Here is a 22,247-nt window from a genome sequence, read left to right on the forward strand (position 1 = left end):
AGCTGCTCACAGTAGAGAACTGAGTTGAGGGTCTGGCCATATTTGAGCAGCTCATAGTGGATGATTCTCTTCCAATCCCACCAAACACACAGCAAAACCTTCCTGGCCGTCAAACCGGGCTTGGCGATGGTTTGGGCCGGCTCACCGCGCTTCGACCACGACTTTTTTCGCTTTAGGTTGTCGTAAGTGATACACTTTTCATCACCAGTCACCATCTTCTTCAAAATGGGTTGAGTTCGTTTCGTTTCAGCAGTGCATCGCAGGCGTTGATTCGGTTTAAAAGATTTTTTTGTGTCAACTCATGTGGCACCCATACATCCAGCTTTTTTTTGGAATCCAATCTTCTGCAAATGGTTCCAAACGGTTTTATGGTCTATACCCAGTTCCTGGCCAATTGAGCGAGTGCTCACATGCCGGTCTACTTGGATGATTTCAACGATTTTATCGGTTTCCACGACGATTGGCTTACCAGTACAGGTCGTATCTTCTGTGCGGATCGTTACAGTATCGGGTCCATAAACTACACGAATTTTTTCGGCCGCCTTCGTTGCAGTTTTACCTCGCAGGTAGTAAAAACGTAAGATATGGCGAATTTCTTGCTTGGTGGACTCCATCTTTGACGCGCTATAACTTGAGACTGAAAAGGACAATCACAACACTGTCAGAACGACACTTGTAGCACAGATTGTCGTCTTCAAATAGCCGTATAGTATGACCCGATGCGATAAGTACAACACAAGATATGTTTAAGTGTTGCCATATATTGACAATATACGACATTTCTTTTTCCCCAACCCAATATCATACGCTGCTTTCAAATCGATGAACAGATGGTGCGTGGGGAGTCTGTATTCACGGCCTTTTTGAAGGATCTGCTGCAACGTAAAAATTTGGTCCGTCGTTGACAGTCCTTCAACGAAGCCGGTTGGTAACTTCCCACAAATCTGTTCGCATTTGGTGATAGTCGGCGGAAAATATTTTGGAGTAGCACTTTGTAGGCAGCATTGAGGACGATAGTTCTCGATAGTTCTCACAGTCCAACTTGTCGCCCTTCTGCATATCGGGCAGATTACCCATCCTGCCACTCCTCCGGCAGTTGTTCTGCTTCCCAAAGTCTCACAATCAGCCGGTGCAGACAAATGGCCAGCTTTTCCGGGCCCATCTTAATAAGCTCCGCTCAGATGCCATCCTTCCCAGCGGATTTATTGTTTTTCAGCTTGTTGATGGCGTCCTTAACTTCGCTTATCGTTGGAGCTGGCACCTCCTCCACGCTTGTCCCACCGACGAAATTATTTTCCCTGCCGCCATGGTCCTCTGCTCCGCAATTCAGGTGTTCGTCGAAGTGCTGCTTCCACCTTTCCGTCACATCACGATCGTCTGTCAGAATACACCCATCCTTATCCCGACACATTTCGGCTCGCGGCACAAAGCTATTGCGGGATGCGTTGAGCTTCTCGTAAAACTTTCGTGTTGCAGCTGCTCCAACTCTCCATACTCCGCCTCCTCCAGGCAGCGCTTTTTCTCCCGGAAGATTGGGGTACGCTGCATCTTATTCTGTCGATTTTTTTTATCCCATTTATTTATTTAAGGCTCATTAGCAATCTAGCTGTAACAGAGCCGAATTTTAATCGTGTACATGTCACATGGTTATCATATCTATAATTAGCACATTACACAGTTGCCATTCGCCAGTATTCCTTCTATACCATTACATATGGTACATTCACACAGTAGCAATTTGGGCGTAAGAGTATTCTTTCTGTTTTTCCATCATCCAGTTGGACCACCGGATAGCGGAGACAGTTGATTGATCATTGTTGAGTTATTTATAGAACAGCAGCCCGATGTGTCTTGCAGAGCAGAGCAGTTGTATGGATGAATCGATCTTATTTCGACCGTGGATCGATTTCCATCGCTGATGATTGTTGCGTGGACGTAGCTATTCTGTAACAACACAAAGATGGTCAATGAGGGCCCTGAGTTTTGAACTCACGATCGATCGCTTACTAAGCGAACGCGCAACCAATGTGGCTACGAAGACCCCCTCTTCTGTTGATGTCTTTCCACGTTCTGACGAGTGGTACTGCGCAATTTAGCCGTCCGCGCAGCATTCTCCTCATCAATCACCCTCCTACATTCATCGTCAAACCACTCGTTCCGCTGAATACGTCCCACGTGCCCGAGTATGTTCTCTGCTACGCTGTTGATGGCTGTTTTAATGGTGTTCCAACAGTCCTCGAGAGTGGCTTCATTCAGCTCGTCCTCTTCCAGCAGCGAATGCACCGGCGACATCAGACTGCTTCAGCCGCGCGAGATTCAACCGTGGCGGGCGTCAGTACCGAATGTTGTTGACAACAGCAAGTTTTGGGCGCATCGTCATCATCACCAGGTAGTAATCCGATTCAACGTTAGCGCTCCGATATGATTTGACGTCGATGATATCTGAGAAGTGCCGGCAGTCAATCAAAACGTGGTCGATTCGTGTTTCTGTCTTTTAGGTGACCTCCAGGTGTACTTGTGTAGGAGTTTATGCTGGAAGAAGGTACTACGAATGACCATGTCCTTGGAGGCGGCAAAGCCGATGAGTCTTAGGCCCATTTCGTTGGTCAGCTGGTGTGCGCTGAACCCTCCAATTACCGGTTTGTATTCCTCCTGACCAACTTGGGCGTTGAAATTCCCGATGACGATCCTAATATCATGTTTTGGGCAGTGATCGTATTCACGCTCTAACTGCGCGTAAAATTCTTCCTTATCATCATCGGTACTTCCGAGGTGTGGGCTGTGTACGTTGATGATGCTAATGTTGAAGAATCGGCCCTTGATTCTCAACCTCCACATTCGAGGACTAATTGGCCACCACCCAATCACCCGCTTTCGCATCTCGCCCATCACTATGAAAGCTGTGCCCAGCTCGTGTGTGTTGCCGCAACTCTGGTAGATGGTGTGACCATCCCTAAACATACGTACCGTTGAGACCTTCCAGCACACCTCCTGCAGCGCTACGACGTCGAACTTGCGGCTCTTCAATAAGTCGGAGAGCACTCGAGTGCTTCCTTGGAAGTTGAGAGATCGACAGTTCCACGTCCCGAGTTTCCAATCCATAGTCCGTTTTCGCCACGTGGGTCCATGCCGATTGTTCCGGTTCGAGTTTCTTTGTTCATTATTCACTGCTTGCTCTTTTTACGGTGGCGGCTTGCAAGGCCTGCGACCAACCCCCTATCTCGCCGGAGGACCGTTGACCAGTACTGTTTAGAGTCCCACACTGACACGAGGACTGTGATTCAGCCGCTCCTAACCTGGAGAACAGACGCCGTTTTGAGCCGCCCCTAACCTGGAGAAAACAGACTCTCGGGGTTGGCGAAGCATTTCCTCTACCGCCTTGCTATGGTTTTTCCACGCCAGTGTTCGCGTCACACCCCCTCACTCTGCTATTGTCGGATTGACAACATTGTCCAGGCTACGCCACCAGCTGTCTCCATGTTTCGGCTGGTAGTATGACTCGCGGAGGCGTGAGGCAGGACCAGAGCTCTAGTTAACGTTCCTTCCCAGTTGTCAACTCACCATTTATAGCCCCAGCATTGTTGCTGTTTGTCTCAAATTATAGGAGCTTCAAACTTTTCGAGTACACCCGTCTCTAGTCTGGCTAAAGGCAAATTTGGAAAACTCAATCGAAATTCTCAGCCTTGAAAAAGGCCATTTGGACGCCTCGCAGCAAAAAAAGCCTATCGTTGTAATCGGTTTGCTGTATGGACCGGAATTCCTTCCTTGGATCCAAAAATAAGTGACATATGATTCGCCTAAAGTTGTCACTTCACTCGAAAAAAATATTGTACGTAGCGATGGCTAACATTTTCCGAGAGGCTAGTTCAGCGTCAGTTTAAAGATAGGCATATGAAAGGTATAGTTTGTTGCAAACCGACTTGTTGGCCAATCTTGCCAATTTGACAACGGATGCTCGTATGGTGCTAGCGCCGAATTGAATCCTGTGGAATAATCAGTGCAGATTCTGACATGACCATTTGATTTTGATACAGATACAATCAGAGCGGACCTATTCCGAATACGATCCGTCCAACTCTGCTTCGATTTATTGCTGCCGCAATCCCGTATGGACGAATTAGACAAAAACTTGTTTTCTACCGGACTTCACAGTAAACGAGACTTGCTCCTTAGTGCAAAATCCAAGTTGTTAGGAGGAAGTGTTTGAATATTTTTTCCGGATAGGGTAACACGGGGTGAGTTGGACATACGGGGTAATTTGGACCACCCCATTATCTCAAAAAGTACGGCTCAACTTGGTTTTTTTTATTATGTCATCTTCTTTTATTGTTGAACCGCATGTAACTAACGTAAAAAAACTTTGGTAAAATTCGACAGATGGAAGGAAATGGTAGCATGAGCACAACAAGCACTTTGATTGTCAAAAAATGTGAGTTTTCCGATCGTGGTTTTAAGGTTTTTCCCGCTGATTAAACAAACTTTTCGTGTATTGTGCAGTAAAGTTCTGTTCACCTACAGAAGAGGAACAATTTGATGCAGCGAAACTTTAAGTTTAATAACAATAAATGAAATTAATTGCATTTTAATTTTTGTATGTTGTGTGGGGTGACATGGACACGTTTTGGTGGGGTGAATTGGTCCTACAAATTTAAGGTTTTTCTTTGGATGGGCAGACAACGTTGGAAGAAGGAGGAGTTTGAAAGAGCAACGCAGGCCATCAAGAACGGATTTTCTTTGACCAAGAATCGAAAGTGTTTGAAAATGCTGGAAAAATAGTGAAAAGATCCATGCAGAATTCGAGATGATCTCAATCCAATTTTTCTGGTCTGGAATCTGGCCAAGACACCTGGTATCGATCCTAGAACACTGTTACTGATTGTAACATTATCCCAAAATACTTTACATAAACATAAGTATGTTTTGACGTAGGACTACGTCTAACCGGAAGATATAGGGGGTGAAATGGAAATCTAGGCACTGAACAAGTAGGAAAAAATGCAAGATTTGGAACGCTTATAACTCGAGCATTTCTCAATAGATCGCAATGGTTTTGGCATCAATTGATAGGAAATATATCTACGCATCTATCATAATGAATAACATTTCATTTTTCTTGAGATAAATAATTGAATAATTGTGAAATATCAAGCATTGACCAAATGCACTATGTGCCCATTTTTGATTGGTCCATTTTGTGCTCCTCAAATCGTACCGACCAAAACGGGCAACCAGAGCAGCAGCGAAATAGAATGAAGCACCATTGGAAAGGAAAAAGAAAAAAATGAACGAAACAGTGGTCGCTGTCTCACACATGCGTAATTCTCGAGCCAGCCAGTCAGCTTAAAAATCCCCGCTCGGCTGCCGTAACGATCATTCTTTGTGTGGACACCGACTGGACAACATCGTTGCTGGACGGGCTGGACGGCGAGGGATCGAGTGCCTTTCTCAAGGCAAGAGGGCGGAGGTGGTAGCGCTGGAGTAGAATAGAATAGAGTTTTCAAAGGGCCTTTCTCAAGGCTAGAGACGAATGAACTGCAAAAGTTTAAAGTCTCTATAATACAATACCTTCCTTCCTTCCTTCCGTAACGATCATTCTCATTCAAACCGTACACCACATCGGTTCGCATCAAAACACTTCAACAAACCAACCCAAGCAGCCATGTCTGGACATGGCAAAGGAGGAAAAGTGAAGGGAAAGGCAAAATCCCGCTCGAACCGTGTTGATCTGGAGTTCCCCGCAAGGGTAGCTAGTCCGAGCGCGTTAGTACCAGTGCACCAGTCCACCTAGCCGGCGTTATATAGTTTCGGCCGTCGAAGTGATCGAGTTAGCTGGTAAAGCTGCTCGCGACGATAAGAAAACCCGCATTCAGAACAGAACACATTCGGTTCGGTGGACATCAAGACAACAGGCAGTTGCAGCGAGTGGCAAACGCAATCGCAAAACGGCAGCTGGTAGCAGAAGAAAAAAGTTTGTTCTTTATACAATCTGCTTTGGTGGCAAATTCAGAATAAGGCGGCATCGAGGGCGTTCGAAATGGTTTTTTTTTCAAAACCACGAGTACTAAGTTTTCTAAAATTCCATAAAACACGGCGCTTATCAGGGCCATTAAACCTTTCAAAAAAGAGTTTACGAAATACGGTTCAATGCTTTCTAAAATAATATCCAAAATAATAATAAAACACAAATTTATTTTTTCATAATTTGTTTGCCAGTATATGATGAGTACGTGAATTTGGCAGTTGTTCTGAGCTTATTTATGGTTGGGGACTTTCCCGATTATTCAATATTCATTAATTTTTAAATTGCTTCTAGATTGAAAGTACAGTCATTTACATTTAGCTCGACATTCAGCTAATTGGACGGACCTGTAATGCGACATATTTAGTTGGACATTTTTGTAAACATAAAGTTCGAGGTCCAAATTATGACCCCACATCGAAAGTCGACACTGTACCACTGTCATCGCAAATGTTCAATTACAGGTTAAAATCGCCTCCAATGCGACACTGAGTGGTGTTTTGGCACGTCGTATTAAATGTAATTTACTGTACAACATATCACAAGCTGGATGGGAAGAAATTTTCCAACTGTGAAAGCTGTGGCGAGTGGCAAACGCAATCGCTAAACAGGAAGGTTTAGCCGAACAAGATGGGGATATCGAGTGATAACAAAACAATAAACTCTTTAGATTAAAGATAATTTTGTGATCCTGAAAAGGACCCTTTTTAGCCTGCATGTGAATCCAACGAGCGAACAAATTGTAATGAATGTATTTTTTGCCATCGCTGCCTTTTAACGCTCTTTCGTTCGTCTCGTTGGACTCGCCCCTTTGGCTTAGTCTGCTGATTTGTCTCTATCCTGTGAGTGTGTACCGCTAGAGTACAAAAGGCGCGGATCCGCTGAAAAATATATCATTCTCTTTCAAACCGTAAATCAGTTTGGTTGTGTGGCATCGTTTCACATCACATCGCATCAATGGATTGGTGCCGGAGCACCAGTATACCTAATAGCGGTTATAGAATTTCGGCCGCCGGAGTGCTCGAGTTGGCTTGCAAAGCTGCTCACAACAATAAAAAAAACCCGCAAAACCGAACAGAACAGAGCACATTCGGTTCGGTGGCAACAACTAGTTTCAGCGAGTGGCAAACGCAATCGCAAAACGGAAGCAGGAAAAAGTTCGTTTATACAGACTGCTTTGGTGGCAAAACCAGCCACCGTAAAACACGGCGCTTTTCAGGGCCATTAAACCTTTCAAAGAAGAGTTATTGAAAGTTTTTCACAATACCAATGCATTCTAAAGAGACATAATATGACATATAATATAAACTGATTTATTTTGTTTATCTTGTTCTTGAACTTATTGGTGGTTGGGGTCTTTTAAATTGATCATTCAGTTTTCACAAACCCATGCATGGTTTCCGAATTAAAAATGGCTTCAAATTACAACACATTGTATGCAGGATGGCTTTAACGAATTTTCTCGGTAACAAGAACTGCTTTCTTTGGTTGATAACTGATGTTGAAAAATGAATGACGTTACATCTGCATTGTATAGAAAAATAACTAAGGAGCATCATGATGAGCTATGTATTTCCTTATTCTTCTTTCTTTGTTTTTAAGAGGCTTTGAACTTTGCAGTTCATTCGCCTCTATGTATTTCCTGCTGCTCTGTTCTTATTTTAAAGGGCTTTAATCCGAAGGTCATTCGTCCATGTATTTACTGTTGGTTTTTCAGAACGCTTATAGCTCGTTTATTTCTCGACAGATCGTAGAGTTCGTCTCCAAAACCTCAGTTCTTTTTCATTTTTATTTACTTTGTTTGCGGAAACTACAAATCTTACAATTCATTCGTCTCCGAAACACGGAAACAGTTTAAGGTACGGTAATGTGCTCAATAGTGAAATATATGATAGTGAATGAGCTGATGACCACCTATACATCCCCTATCACAGCCATCATTTTGATTGTACGATATGTGCATACGCCGAAAGATGCCCGGCGTTGAACATTTAATAAGTACAAAGCCTTCGGAAAAAAATCAAGAATTAACTATAAGACAAAAATAAAAAAAAAATTGAGAAAGTTTGCGAAAAAAAAACGCAAAAACACAACACCAAAGGTTCTTTTCAGAACCCCCAGCATGTTCATGAAGAGTAAACAGTAAACTAATCCATTTTTCAGGTAGATAGGTAGGTATTCACGTAGCAGAAGAAAATAAAACAATATATTTAGAATATATATTTAGCAAAAGCTGTCCCCTTTGTATAGTCCTACGTTACTCCGGTTATGTCCCCGACATTACCCACCCGTCTTTTTTTTTCGTTGAAACACACACTGGACCAAATCACCCCACAGATGGTCCAAATCACCCCGCATCAAATTTTAATGTCCAAAAATCATCTCTTTTATTTTATAATATATAAGGTAGTTCAAAGATTGAGAGAATGATTAAACATTATTGATTGAGAGAGAACAAGTGTAGCTTAGTATACAATGTGATATTTTTTATTTAGACCGTATTGGTTTGGAAATATTAGGCGATTTGCTTAAGTGGTCCAAATTCCCTCCTTTTCCCCTACATATGAGCAACATTCCTCGGATGTTTATTTCAATAAATCCTCTGCATTCAAAAATTTTTCGCAAAAATGGCTCAATGGAAAATTTTGAGAAGTATGAACTTTTGGAGACCAAATTCAAAAATCTTATTGGAGCGAAAAAACGCAGTTTCTGGCGACGATATGTCAATGGTTTGTCAAGGGAAACATCTATGAGTACCCTATGGAACACAGCCAGGTGTTTGCGAAACAAAAACCATACAAACGAAAACAGAGAGTATTCCGACCGTTGGATTCTTGATTTTGCCAAAAAAGTAAGTCTAGATTTTGTCCCTGCAGAAGACATATCTCGTAATACATCGCCTTCCAATAGTAATAACAATCAATTGTTTTCAATGACTGAATTCTCACTTGCATTTCTTTCGTGCAATAATTCAGCTCCTGGTTCCGATGGAATCAAATTTAATCTTTCGAAGAACCTTCCAAACGTCGCTAAGAAACGTTTATTAAGGTTATTCAATAAGTTTATTGAACAAAATATTGTCCCTATCGTGTGAAGACAAGTGAAAGTAATAGCCATTCAAAAACCGAATAAGCCAGCTTCCCACCATAACTCATACAGACCAATAGCCATGCTATCTTGCATCCGTAAGTTATTGGAAAAAATGATACTCCGACGTCTATACGAATGGGTCGAAACGAATAACTTTTTATTAGGTATGCAGTTCGGTTTCCGCAAGGGCAAAGGGACAAATGATTGTCTCGCGTCACTTGCTTCCGAAATTCAGACGACCTTTAGTAATAAAAAACAGATGGCTACTGTTTTTTTAGACATTAAAGGGGCGTTTGATTCAGTATTTATAAGACTTTTATCCGACAAACTTCACAACCAAGGATTTTCACCAGTTTTAAACAACTTTCTGTTTAATCTGTTATCCGAAAAGCACATGCACTTTCTTCGTGGAAATTGTGCCGTTTCTAGGACTAGCTACATAGGTCTCCCTCAAGGTTCTTGCTTAAGTCCTCTTCTGTATAATTTCCATATTAATGATATAGATGATCATCTTGCAGATGGATGTACTTTAAGGCAACTGGCAGATGATAGTGTTGTATCCATATCAGGTACTAAAACTATTGATTTGCAAAGAACGCTGCAAATTTCCTTAAATAATTTATCTATATGGACTGTGAAGGTATTGAATTCTCAATTCTCTTTCTCAAGAAATAATACCTTCAGCAGACATCTTCAATAATGTTAGCTTTCCGAACTTTTGCAGATCTTCCGTTGATTTCGATCTTTCTATGAAGGACGAAACTCGAGAGATCTCAGATCATCTTCGATCACCGTTAATCCCTAATATTTTCGCTTCAAAATATAACCATATCAATTTTTCAAGAATGTTTTTCACTGATGGTTCAAGAATCAACGGATCCACTGGTTTTGGTATCTTTAATGAACATTACACTAGCTTCCATAAACTTGAAGATCCTTGTTCAGTGTATGTTGCCGAACTGACTGCAATATATCATGCAATTAAGAACATTGAGTCCTTACCACCTGATCAATGTTTTATATATTTTTTTAACATAGTAAGAAGGCAGTTACTACCACAGGATACCGTTGCTACATCAACTGGCGATGTAGTTGTCACGACCCACCACAGGCACTGTGCCAGACAAGGATAGTACCGACGAGGCAACGAAGGAATAAATTATATTTTTTTATATTGTTCCGTAGTTTTAGCTAATAAGACTAAAGCTGATGATTATGTAGTTATGATATATTAAAATAGTTTAAAAATGTACTGCTTGATGATGGCTCTTTATCCACTTGAGCCTAATTAAATAAATAAAGGAAAAAAAAGTTAAACAACAGGTAAAAACAATAGTTTTTGAGCAAAGTTGTATTTATTCTTCAACATAGTTTCCTTCGAGGGTATTACACTTGGTATAGCGAGTTTCCAACATTTCGATTCCCTTTCTTTAGTACGAAACTTCTAAGTCTTCGAAATTTGCATCAGTGCCAATCCGCTGACTGCATATTGGAGTCAGTAGTGTGTTAGTAGATCCATGTTTCATCCATTGTCACAAAACGTCGAAAAAAGGCCACTCGGTTACGCTTCAACAACGCCAAACCGGCTGTTAAATCATCAACGTGCCGTTGTTTTTGGTCGACGGTCAGCAAACGCGGGACCCATCGTGAGGATAGCTATTTCATCTCCAAAATGTCTTGCAAAATGTATCCCACTCGTTTTTTTTTAATACTTACGACCTTAGCGTAACTTCACTTTATAATCGTTACAAACGAGTCGATGTACTTGTTTTACGGTTTCCGGATTCGTAGCCTCTTTTGGCCATCCAGAGTGGGGTGCATCTGCGGTGCTTGTTGGGCTGTTGTTCTCGAAGGAACAGAAGTGAAATAGCGTCTCGTCAACCACTGCATTGATTGTTCAGGAGTTTTCCCATCAAAGAACTATGTTTGATGATATGAAATTGTACATGGAAGTAACCAAATGTAGTGATCTTGTGATTTTCCAACAAGAAGAAGATGTTTTCTTCGAATGGTGCGTCAAAAGTCTTCTAGATATTAATGTGAAAAAATGTAATATTATATCGTATACTCGAAAACATGAAACTTATGACTTCATATGTTCTCTAGGATTTGAAACTGTAGAGAGATGCGTCAAAATTAGAGATGGTGAACATTACAATACAATGATCAATAAAGCAAATAGTATGCTCGGTTTCATAAAAAGATTTAGTTACAATTTCAGTGATCCATACACAATAAAAACATTGTATATAAGTTTTGTTAGATCTATTTTAGAATATTGCAGTGTTGTATGGGCACCCTATCAAGAACTGCACTCCAATCGAATAGAATCAGTACAAAAACAATTTTTATTATTTGCCCTGAGAATGCTAGGCTGGACAACATATCCCCTTCCCCCATATGAAGCCCGTTGTATGTTAATAAATAATGAAACACTTGAGAAACGCAGAGAAATTGCCACAATTTCATGTTTAATTGACTTTGTTTCACACAGGATTAGTTCTGAAAACTTACTTGAAAATATAAATTTTTATGCACCAACACGAGCCTTGCGAGCACGGAATTTGTTTAAACCAACTTCATTTCGAACTTTATATGCTTTATATGTCCACTTAATAGAATGATGAGAACGTACAATAAGTATAGTAATGTAATTGATGTGACAATGACGAAGAAATTATTGAAAAAGTCATTGACTGAAAGATCATTGTATTCGTGAATCACAGTTTTGTCATATATTAGGCTGTCAAAAAAGTCCTGCGGTATTTTTTTTTAAATTTTCATTTGTTCATAAAATTAGTTACAATCATCTGTTTTAAGTCAAATATGCGCCGTTTTGTTCGATGACTTGTTCCCAACGAGATGCCAACTTCATATACCCCTGTTATAGAAGCTCGCTTCCTTATTGGCAAAAAACTCGGATAGCCAATTTTCACAGGCCTCTTTTGTGGCTAACTTCTGACTACCTAGCTCGTTCGCCATGGACAAAAACAGGTGGTAGTCACTTGGTGCAAGGTCCGGACTATACGGCGGATGCAAAAGAACCTCCCATCCGAGCTCCCGGAACTTCTGGCGCGTCACCAAAGAAGTGTGTGGCCTGGCGTTGTCCTGATGGAAGACAATGCGGCCTCTGTTTATCAAAGATGGCCTCTTCTTCATGAGTGCTACCTTCAAGCGGTCCAGTTGTTGGCAGTACAGGTCCGAATTGAGCGTTTGGCCATAGGGAAGCAGCTCATAATAGATTATTCCTTGACAATCCCACCAAACACACAGCAGAACCTTCCTGGCCGTTAATGAGGGCTTAGCCACCGTCTGAGCCGTTTCAGCGGGCTTCGACCACGACCGTTTGCGCTTCACGTTGTCGTAAGTGACCCACTTTTCATCGCCAGTCACCATCCGCTTCAGAAACGGGTCGATTTTGTTGCGATTCAGCAGCGATTCACATGCGTCGATACGGTCAAAGATGTTTTTTTGCGTCAACGTGTGTGGCACCTATACATCGAGCTTCTTTGTGAATCCAAGCTTCTTCAAATGGTTAATAACGGTTTGATGACTTATCCCCAGCTCTTGGCCGATGCTACGACTGCTACTGTGCCGGTCTTTCCCGGCTAATTCAGCGATTTTGTCGCAATTTTCGACGACAGGCCTTCCGGAACGTGGTGCATCTTCGACGACCTCTACACCAGAACGAAAACGTTGAAACCATCGTTGTGCGGTGGAAATAGAAACTGTATCGGGTCCATAAACTGCACAAATTTTATTGGCAGCTTGAGATGCATTTTTGCCTTTGTCATAGTAGTACTGCGCTTACAACGACACCTCGCGGAAATACCGCAGGACTTTTTTGACAGCCTGATATGTTTGCTGCGTTGCATTTCGTAATTCATTATTAATACAAAATACATGATAGAGGTATCATAATTGATTTTCATAAATATAGCTATTAGTTATTCATTAAGTATATTGTAATTGTAATGCAATGTATGTAATTGTTGTCTACTATAGTTTGACGAAATAAAGAAGATATTGGGGAAGATATTGGGATCAAAATACAATATTCCTCTTTTCCCATTTTCTATACGAATGCGCAGGTAGTGATACTCAAACAACTGTAATTCGTGAACAAATAAACGAAATATCATGAAACTTCACACATGAGCTTGTGACAGATGAATCTCTCGAAAGGAATCATGTTATTTTTTTTAGTGGCGTCATCTGTTCCCAGGACTTTTCAGGTAGTAGAAATGCTCATTCTGTCGTTTGGATGCCTATCGAATGGAACTTCATCGCCATACCTCCGTATGTCTGTTTGCAATCAAAGGTCCCAGATTAGAGCTCATCATAGGAAAATATATGATTTTCCGCCGGAAACACAAATTGTGTATTCCACCGGGTGCCCTTTCGTAGCGACCCTTACCAATCCCGAGTTCGATGTAACAATCGTAACATCTTTCGTCACCAGCGGGAAACGGTCGCAGCGCGAGTCCGCTCTTGGAGCTATCACCGCCGACATATGCATAAATTAATCGAGATTTATTTGCATTTGTCAAGTATAAATACATCAATTGGTTCAATTATTTTTGACATAATACAAAATAAATGGCCTCCGTTTGGAAGTAGTATGCCTGGTTTGAACGTGGCGGCGCCAGCATGTTTCCTGCCACCAATTGCGGGGGTTCCGAATCGCACATTTGCAGCAAATCACATTATTGGATAAAATTCGCCGAAGTCTATAATGAGAAATGCATCGGTGCAGCTTGATTCAGCAGGGAATGTCGAGGGACCATTCGGCCGAGGTTCACGGCTGGGGGTTCTCAACTGACAGTAGCCCGTCGAATCAGCAAGCTTTCAAGCGATGAGCAAACCGCGTGCCCACTGACTTCTGCCAATGCTGCCGATTTCACTTTTCATTTCACGGTACCATCCGAGATTGCGTGAATATGCAAATGGTTGAATTGCAACGAGCGGCGCATAGCAGCGGCAAAGTGAAGAGAGCAAAAAATATATATAAATGTGTGGTAAAGCGGTCAACAACAATCACTTCTAATCAAAGGAGTGCCGCTTCAGTGCATACCGATGGCGACAACAAGAAAGCATGTGTAGTGCACCAATCCGACAATCCCGCGTGAAGCTTTGTATCGCCAAGTTTATCTTCAAATTAATAATAATGCGCGTCCTCCGAGGGCCGGCCACCGCACCGTCGTCCGTACCGACCAACGGTGGACCATCAAAATCGGCCGCGACGACAGCCGCGCCTAAAAACAATGCACCGACGCGAAAATACGCGCTGTGGCGGTGACTACGGGAAAAACGCGTCTCGAACGGAAACAATATGCAATTTGTCGGCTGACGGTCAAAGGGCCGAGCGTTAGAAGTTTTCCTGGAACTTTGGTATCTCTGCAGAATTTCGGTTGGGCAGCTAGAAAACCCTCTCTGCGATATGTAAACCGTGCGGAGTGTTAAAACCGTCTTTTCCTCGAATCAAGGAACGATGGTTTGCTAGATTCGAATTGAGGAAGAACTCAAATAATTGTTTGGCATTATCTGAAAAAATAGTATGGAATTGTTCGTACTGAAATTCTCCCCATATCAACCAGGAGCAAAAAATGAAAGAAACTTGGCTGTTGTTGTTAGGTACAGTAACGCGTTTGCGCTTTTCTGCAACGAAGTTCTCCTAACTGTAGAAAATTAATTCCATAAGCAGTGTAATTGATGTTTATCTTCTTCCAAATTTCTCCGAGCATTACCTTACGCATGACCGTTGAGCCATTGAATGGGCTTCATCGAAGAGCCGCTTTGCCCGTTCGCTCATTTCATTCGGATTGTTTGAAGTTTTTCACTATCGCTATATTTTGATAATTATCCAGGGCAATAATATTAAGAAAATACATTATAAAACATTACCAGTAAGTGTTTCTCCCCTTCGGAGCGGACTTACAGCCATACAGGTATATAATTATACGTTCCGGCCTATTGCGTACATGCGTTGCATTTTTGCCTCTTCTCACCAAAACATATAATTCATTTTCCACCTCCGGCTGCTCTGCGCTGGCGATTAAGCGAAAATTTAAATTTTTAATAAAATTAATTCACCCACTTGGTGGAAATAGGGGGCCCTCACGGTGCGAACAGTGCATCATTTCGCCAAGCAAATTGGTTTGGTTTGGCGACCAGAGGCAGACGGGGGATCATCATATTGAAGTGGATTGGCAACACCATGAAATAATGTTGATTGAATTAACGTGTGGCCACTATTAATTCCCACCGCCACCGGTAATCGTAATCGTAGAACGCATTTTCTCGGTTCTATATTATTAGTGCTAAACTATGGCTGAACACGTGACAGTTGCCCACGCTGCATTTCCTTCCGTTTATTCCGTTTCATATTAGTTGATTCGCTTAAACATCATGTATCTCGGGCCAAGATTTTAAAATAAATCGTAGGTATCATTTTAACATACGCCCTTTTGAAGTTCTGCATACTGAAACTATTGGGATTATATTACGCATACTAAAGAGTCACATAGCGATTTGTTAATCATTGTGACTAAATCCGTTATTAGAAAATTCATTACAGTGTAGACAAAAATTTTAAACAGCGTGGAAAGATATTTTAGTCGATCAAGGAGATCAAAGAGAATGCGACAAGGCAACTAAAGGCCACCCCTTCGTTGGCCTACCAGAGATGCATGAAGGACTGGGTCAAGCATTCGCACATGTGTGTTTTTTTTTATAAATTCGTTTATTTTTACAGGCTCAGTTACATAAGTTTAAAGGAGCCGAAATCATAAATATATTTTTAAAACTATATATATGAACAATTTTCTTAAATCTATGGTTAGTAATGTGGAAAACCGATTACTCGCGGTGGACTCGAGATTAGAAGGGTGACATATTTTTCTCAGGAAAAGGATGGGGTATAAGGAAATTATTACAATGTTGATAATCACACACACTCAATTCTTAAATCTATTCGTACATCTGTTGTGAATTTACATTTCATTCTCTTGTTTATAGCAAGCGGACCAATTACTCACAAAGGAAGAAATGGAGGGTATAAGGATATAAGGATAATCACACACGAACATCGATAGATTTAAGGAAAACATATATTTGGGACATGTAATCAAGGTCTAACCGAGCCAACACATCTCTCACCGGCACATTGGGCTGCCTTCCTCTAGCCCGAAGGGAGTTCTCTAAATTCGATCTGGCAACAAGATGGCACATGTGTGTTGCTTCATATGAATCATATTTTAACGGAGATAACATAAATTTGCCTACAATTGAACTCTATTTCGTTTTATTTAAAAATTCCCAGAACTTTCTGATCATAGGGTATACTCCATAAGAAGGATTATTAGGTGGAGCAGATGGCAGATTTTGCGAGCGTAGTGTGCGTGATAGCATGTGCTGCCATAGCTACTTTTCACATTGTGACGTCAATATTTGTGTTTACATTCAATTGCCTTCAACATCCATGTGAAAACGCTTTTTGACGTAGGACTACGTCTTTCATTTCTATACTGGGGTGTAAGTTCAAAGTTTCGAAAACGAAAGCGTTACGCCCAAGAACGAGATTTTGAGCGTTAATAGCTGCTAAACAACTGAACGAAATGGTGTGATAAACACTTCATTCGAAAGATAAAATGTCTACGTGTTATATGCTTGTTACTTTTTGAACTTGTTTCAATAGCCCTAAAATTGCTCTCAAAACAGGCTATTGAAATCACACTAATCGGTATATAAGCGAGAGCCACTCGGAAATCCACTCAGTTACGATTGCGAAACGATTGAGGTAAGAACGCTGGAATGGATGGATGTTTCCCTAACACAGATTTCAAAACCATGGAGCCTGTGGAAATCGGCATAGAAATTCAGATGCAAGCAGTGCGAACTTTCGTACTCGTTGCGTTTTTGCAAATTGCAATGTTTCCCTAACACAGACTTCAAAACCATGAAGCCTGAAGAAAGATGCAAACTACGAGTACTTTTGTACTCGCTTGCATTTTTGCAAACCGGAATATGTTTTCCCAATACAGATTCCGAACCCAAGAAGTTGGGAGAATCGGCATTGCAGATACATTCAAGTCGGCAATACTTTCATACCCCCAAATTTTTTTTTCTTTTTGCTATCACAGTCTACAAAAGCGTTTACAAATGCAACGCTTAGGCTTGATTATTCAAGACTGCATTGGAAGATATCCCTTCATGTTGCCAGCTAACTGAACTTCTACGCATACCGTTTGATGATTAGGCAACATGTTGATAACTATTTGCTGCGATAACTACTACCATAATGTATGAATTGACTTAAATTGAGATTTGTTTGCTACTGAATTCGTAAATAGTTTCATTCATTCACTATGTCAATCAATAATTTAATCAGTATACAAAAGATCGCACTGCGCAGCGGCGATATCGTACCCAATGAGGATCATCCGAGGTGGGATTATTGCTAATTGAAGAAATGCTATTGATTACTATGCTAACGGCAGTCCTACGTCAACCTTGCGGTTATGTCATAGGTATAATCCATCCATAGTTTTTTCGGCAAGTGTTTCTATCAATTAAAAACAAATATTTTCGTAGCGTTCCCACTGAATATGAAGATAATGTGACAGTGTGCAGTGGATATTTGTGGATTGATGTCGGGAAAGATGTATAAAAGTGATATTTTTGTGTGTCATTTTCACTCTCTCACCTTCACAGAAACAAACAAATTTTCGTTATTTTCGCGACGATATAATGATATTTTGAAGGCCACCAGTACCGGTGTATGTGATTTGAGAAAAATAGTTTATTATTAAGCAACATTTCATTGAAAATTCTGCTATTTCCGAGGAATAAAAGTAAGACTGTTCTCTGGACGTTTTTGCTACTGAATGGATGGAAGTAAGTCACGATACAAATATCATCTGTTTGCATATAAAACGCAAATAGACCACAATGCCACTCATCGGTCGAAACAACTCGTCATCGACGTCGCGACGTCTATGAATGTGACATCCCACACACATAAGAAGGCCTGCGTTCATCCCGAATGCGAGTGGTCAACGGCTGCGCTGGTATACCGACTTGATCGAGAGAGGGAGATAAAATTCACGAACGTGAGGCTACGAGCATGATCGAGGTCGATCGTACTGGATGATGGACTGGACATCGCTTGGACTTTGATCCACCGACAGTACATTCTCTACACGTCGCCGGGATCGGTCCGTCGTCGAGACGGTTCCTTTTATTAAGCTCTTTATTAACAATTAATTCCGTTATAAATTAAACAATTATTTGCTAGAATTAAATAGTGTTTTTTAAAATAACAGTTTTTATTTTGCACTAAACATCTGGTCCTTCGAACCGGATGGTCGTCGACCCAATTCCGACCACCCGGTGAAGCCGCTGCAAATGGCACCGACGCCATTCCTGCATACTTGTGAATAGGATATTCAACGTGATATCGCCATTGCAATTTTGTCACCGACGCCATCCAACATTGGTCATTATTCGAACAAAGCTGATTAAATTTATTTGGCATTGCTAAATGCAATAGAAGATCACATTCGCCATTCATCATCATGTCTGGAGCTGAACGGAAGCTGCGCCACCTGAAAACGAGACGTCGTGGTATCCTGTCGTCGTTCACTCTCATCAATAACTTCGTCTCTTCGTACCAGGAGGAAAGAGACAGAGCAGAAGTTCCCGTACGCCTGGAAGCGGTCGTGTCGCAATGGACGGAGTTCAACAAGATACAAGTGGAATTAGAAACATGTGATGAAGCTCCTGAAGCGATAGACCAGTATTTTAAAGAAAAAGCCGAGTTTGAGACGCAGTATTATAAAGTGAAGGGTTTTCTTCTGCAACACTGCCAAATCCCTGCTACGAATGCGCCTTCTTCCGCCCCCCACACGCGAAGTCATAATTCGAGCAACGTTAAACTGCCTGACGTTAAGCTACCGGTGTTTGCCGGCAACTATGAGAGTTGGCTCAACTTTCACGACTTGTTCGTATCGCTTGTTCACTCGTCGTCGGAGCTTTCAAGTATCCAAAAATTTTATTATCTCCGGTCGTCTTTAGCTGGGGAAGCACTGAAGCTAATCCAGACGATACCGATTAGTGGCATTAATTATCCAGTGGCTTGGAATTTGTTGGCCGAGCACTTCCAAGACCAGAAGGTTCTTAAGCGCAATTATGTTCAGGCATTGTTTGACTTTCCGGTCCTTCGTCGAGAGTCTTCTACTGAACTGCATTCGTTGGTTGAAAAGTTCGAAGCAAATGTTAGGGTGCTCAAGCAACTTGGAGAAAGCACCGAACATTGGGACATATTGCTGATCCATTTCCTCACGAGTCGTCTCGATCCTGTAACTCGCCGTGATTGGGAGGAATTTTCTGCTACTCTTGACAACGCTGTTTTCAAGGACCTCATCGATTTCATCCAGCGGAGAGTCAACGTATTGCAGCACGTGTCTTCCAAGCAAAGCGATATTCAACAACTTTCGCAATTTCGCAAAACGACGAATAATCGTGTTAGTAGCCACGGAGCATTTCAGGAGAATCGTCGAAAGTGTCTCGTCTGTCCGGAAGAACATCCCATCTACCAGTGTAGCATCTTTAGTCGTATGCCTGTAGAGGAGAAGGAGAAGCTCGTCAAGCGTCACCAGCTGTGCCTGAACTGTCTTCGAAAAGGCCACATGGCACGTGATTGTCCGTCGGAGAACTGCTGCTGGAAGTGCAGATCTCGCCATCACACTCAACTGTGCACAAATACATCGAATGCTAGAAGACCATCAAACGCTGTAGCAGGTTCAAAAAATAACAACCGAAATTCGAACCATTCCACCACCAGTACAACCCTTCAAGATCAACAACACCCATCCTCATCGATGCAAGCGCCAGCACCTGTTTTGAATGCTGCACACTCCGGTTTGAGCAGCTGTAACTCACAACTGTCCGCGAGATCCAAGGTTCTTCTAGCCACTGCTGTGGTGATTGTAGTAGACGACGCTGGAAGAGAACATATCGCCCGAGCACTTTTGGATTCGGGGAGCGAATGCTGTTTCGTCACCACACAGTTGTCTCAGACGATGGCTGTTACTCGAACGAGAATCGATCTGCCGATAGCCGGAATCCGAAAATCTTCGACCAATGTGAAGCACCAATTTCGTGCCGTCATCAAATCCCGAACTCGCAACTATTCCTCTTGTGTCGATTTGCTTATTCTGCCGAAGCTCACTATCGATTTGCCATCGGTCGATGTAAACATCGATCATTGGAACATTCCCACCAACATTGATCTAGCCGATCCAGCGTTCTTCAAATCGAGCAGTATCGACATTATATTGGGCGCAGAGATATTTTTTGACCTGTTCTCCATCCCAGGTCGCATTTCGCTTGGAGATTTTCTTCCTTCACTCACCAATTCCGTCTTAGGATGGGTAGTGTCAGGCCGAACTGCCCAAAGTCAACGCCAATCTTCTGTTCGCTGCAACGTTGCAACCATAGCCGATCTTCACAATGATATGGAGAAATTTTGGAACATAGAGGAAGATCCATCCGCCACCAATCATTCCCCGGACGAAACTGCCTGCGAAGAGTTCTTCCAGCGCACTGTCGCACGCGATTCATCGGGTCGATACATGGTTCGACTACCATTCAAGGAATCTCTAATGCAGCGATTGGGAGACAACAAGAAATCGGCTCTGCATCGCTTTCGCCTGCTGGAAAATCGACTGTCACGTAATTCTACGATCGCTCAGAAGTATCGAGACTTCATGGCCGAGTATCTACGGCTGGGTCATATGACGCCACTCAGCGACTTCGGAGATGGGATTCATCCGAAGTATTACCTTCCACATCACCCCGTTATACGAGAGAGCAGCAGAACAACTAAGCTGCGCGTCGTTTTCGATGCGTCCAGCAAAACGAGTTCGGGAATCTCACTAAACGATGCCCTGCTCGTCGGTCCGACTGTGCAGGACGATCTGCGCTCTATCATCATGCGTTCCCGCACACATGAAATCGTTCTCATAGCGGACGCCGAAAAAATGTATCGCCAAGTTCTACACTTCCCCGAAGACTATGCGTACCTGTGCACATTCTGGCGATTTTCTCGGGACGAACCACTTCAAACATACGTTCTCCGAACCGTCACGTATGGGACAGCATCGGCTCCTTACCTGGCTACTCGGGTCTTGAAGCAGTTAGCAAGCGACGAAGCGAGAAATTTCCCAGTTGCAGCGAAGGTAGTTGAAAGGGATTTTTACGTGGACGATTTATTTTCGGGAGCTGCTACCGTGACAGAGACAATCAAGCTACGGAAACAAATCGAAGGCATGCTTTCCAGTGGAGGCTTCCAGCTGAGAAAGTGGGCATCTAATTTTGAGGCCGTTCTTGAGGGTATTCCGCCTGAGAACCGCGCTCTTCAACACTCAATCGATCTCGATCGTGACCAAATAATCAAAACGCTCGGTTTGCACTGGGAACCAGCATCCGATCGTTTTAAGTATAAAATTGAGCTTCTTCTGTCATCAAACGTCGTGCTCACGAAGCGTCAAACGCTGTCGTATATCGCTCAGCTCTTCGATCCATTGGGACTCGTCGGTCCAGTCGTCGTAACGGCCAAAGCGTTCATGCAAACACTCTGGACGCTTCGGGACGAGAGCGGAACGATTTGGGAATGGGATCGAGAGCTTCCATCCAGTCTACGGGATCAATGGATCAACTACCACTCAAATCTACCTGCGTTGAATGAATTGAGTATCGATCGTTATGTTCTTCTCCCAAACTCGGTCGAGATTGAGCTGCATCTGTTCTCGGATGCTTCGGACATCGGATACGGTGCGTGTGTCTACTTAAGGTCCGTCAGTAACAGTGGACAAATCAAAATCACACTTCTGACGTCAAAGTCCAGAATTGCTCCTCTGAAGAAACAGAGCACACCTAGACTCGAACTGTGTGGCGCTCTACTCTCTGCTGAGTTGTACCAGCGAATCGCCGCTTCTCTTCAGATTACGTTTTCTACTGTTTTCTGGACTGACTCCACGACAGTCATCAATTGGCTCAAAGCAACTCCGTCTACTTAGACAACGTTTGTCGCAAACAGGGTGTCTAAGATTCAGCACGCGACGCAGCACTGTTCTTG

The 22,247-nt window shown here is 42.4% G+C and overlaps 2 protein-coding genes across 2 annotated transcripts; one reads left to right on the forward strand and one right to left on the reverse strand.

Moving 5' to 3' along the window:
* Window positions 1-2,463: 2,463 nt before the first annotated feature.
* LOC129781870 (craniofacial development protein 2-like) lies at window positions 2,464-3,102 on the reverse strand. The gene has a single exon (XM_055789390.1). The coding sequence runs from the start codon at window positions 3,100-3,102 to the stop codon at window positions 2,464-2,466; it is 639 nt and encodes a 212-aa protein (XP_055645365.1).
* A 15,582-nt stretch (window positions 3,103-18,684) lies between these two features.
* On the forward strand, window positions 18,685-22,188 carry LOC129781876 (uncharacterized). The gene has a single exon (XM_055789395.1). The coding sequence runs from the start codon at window positions 18,685-18,687 to the stop codon at window positions 22,186-22,188; it is 3,504 nt and encodes a 1,167-aa protein (XP_055645370.1).
* Window positions 22,189-22,247: the final 59 nt, after the last annotated feature.

The sequence above is a fragment of the Toxorhynchites rutilus genome, chromosome 1 (genome assembly GCF_029784135.1).
Source record: "Toxorhynchites rutilus septentrionalis strain SRP chromosome 1, ASM2978413v1, whole genome shotgun sequence".
Taxonomy (NCBI): domain Eukaryota; kingdom Metazoa; phylum Arthropoda; class Insecta; order Diptera; family Culicidae; genus Toxorhynchites; species Toxorhynchites rutilus.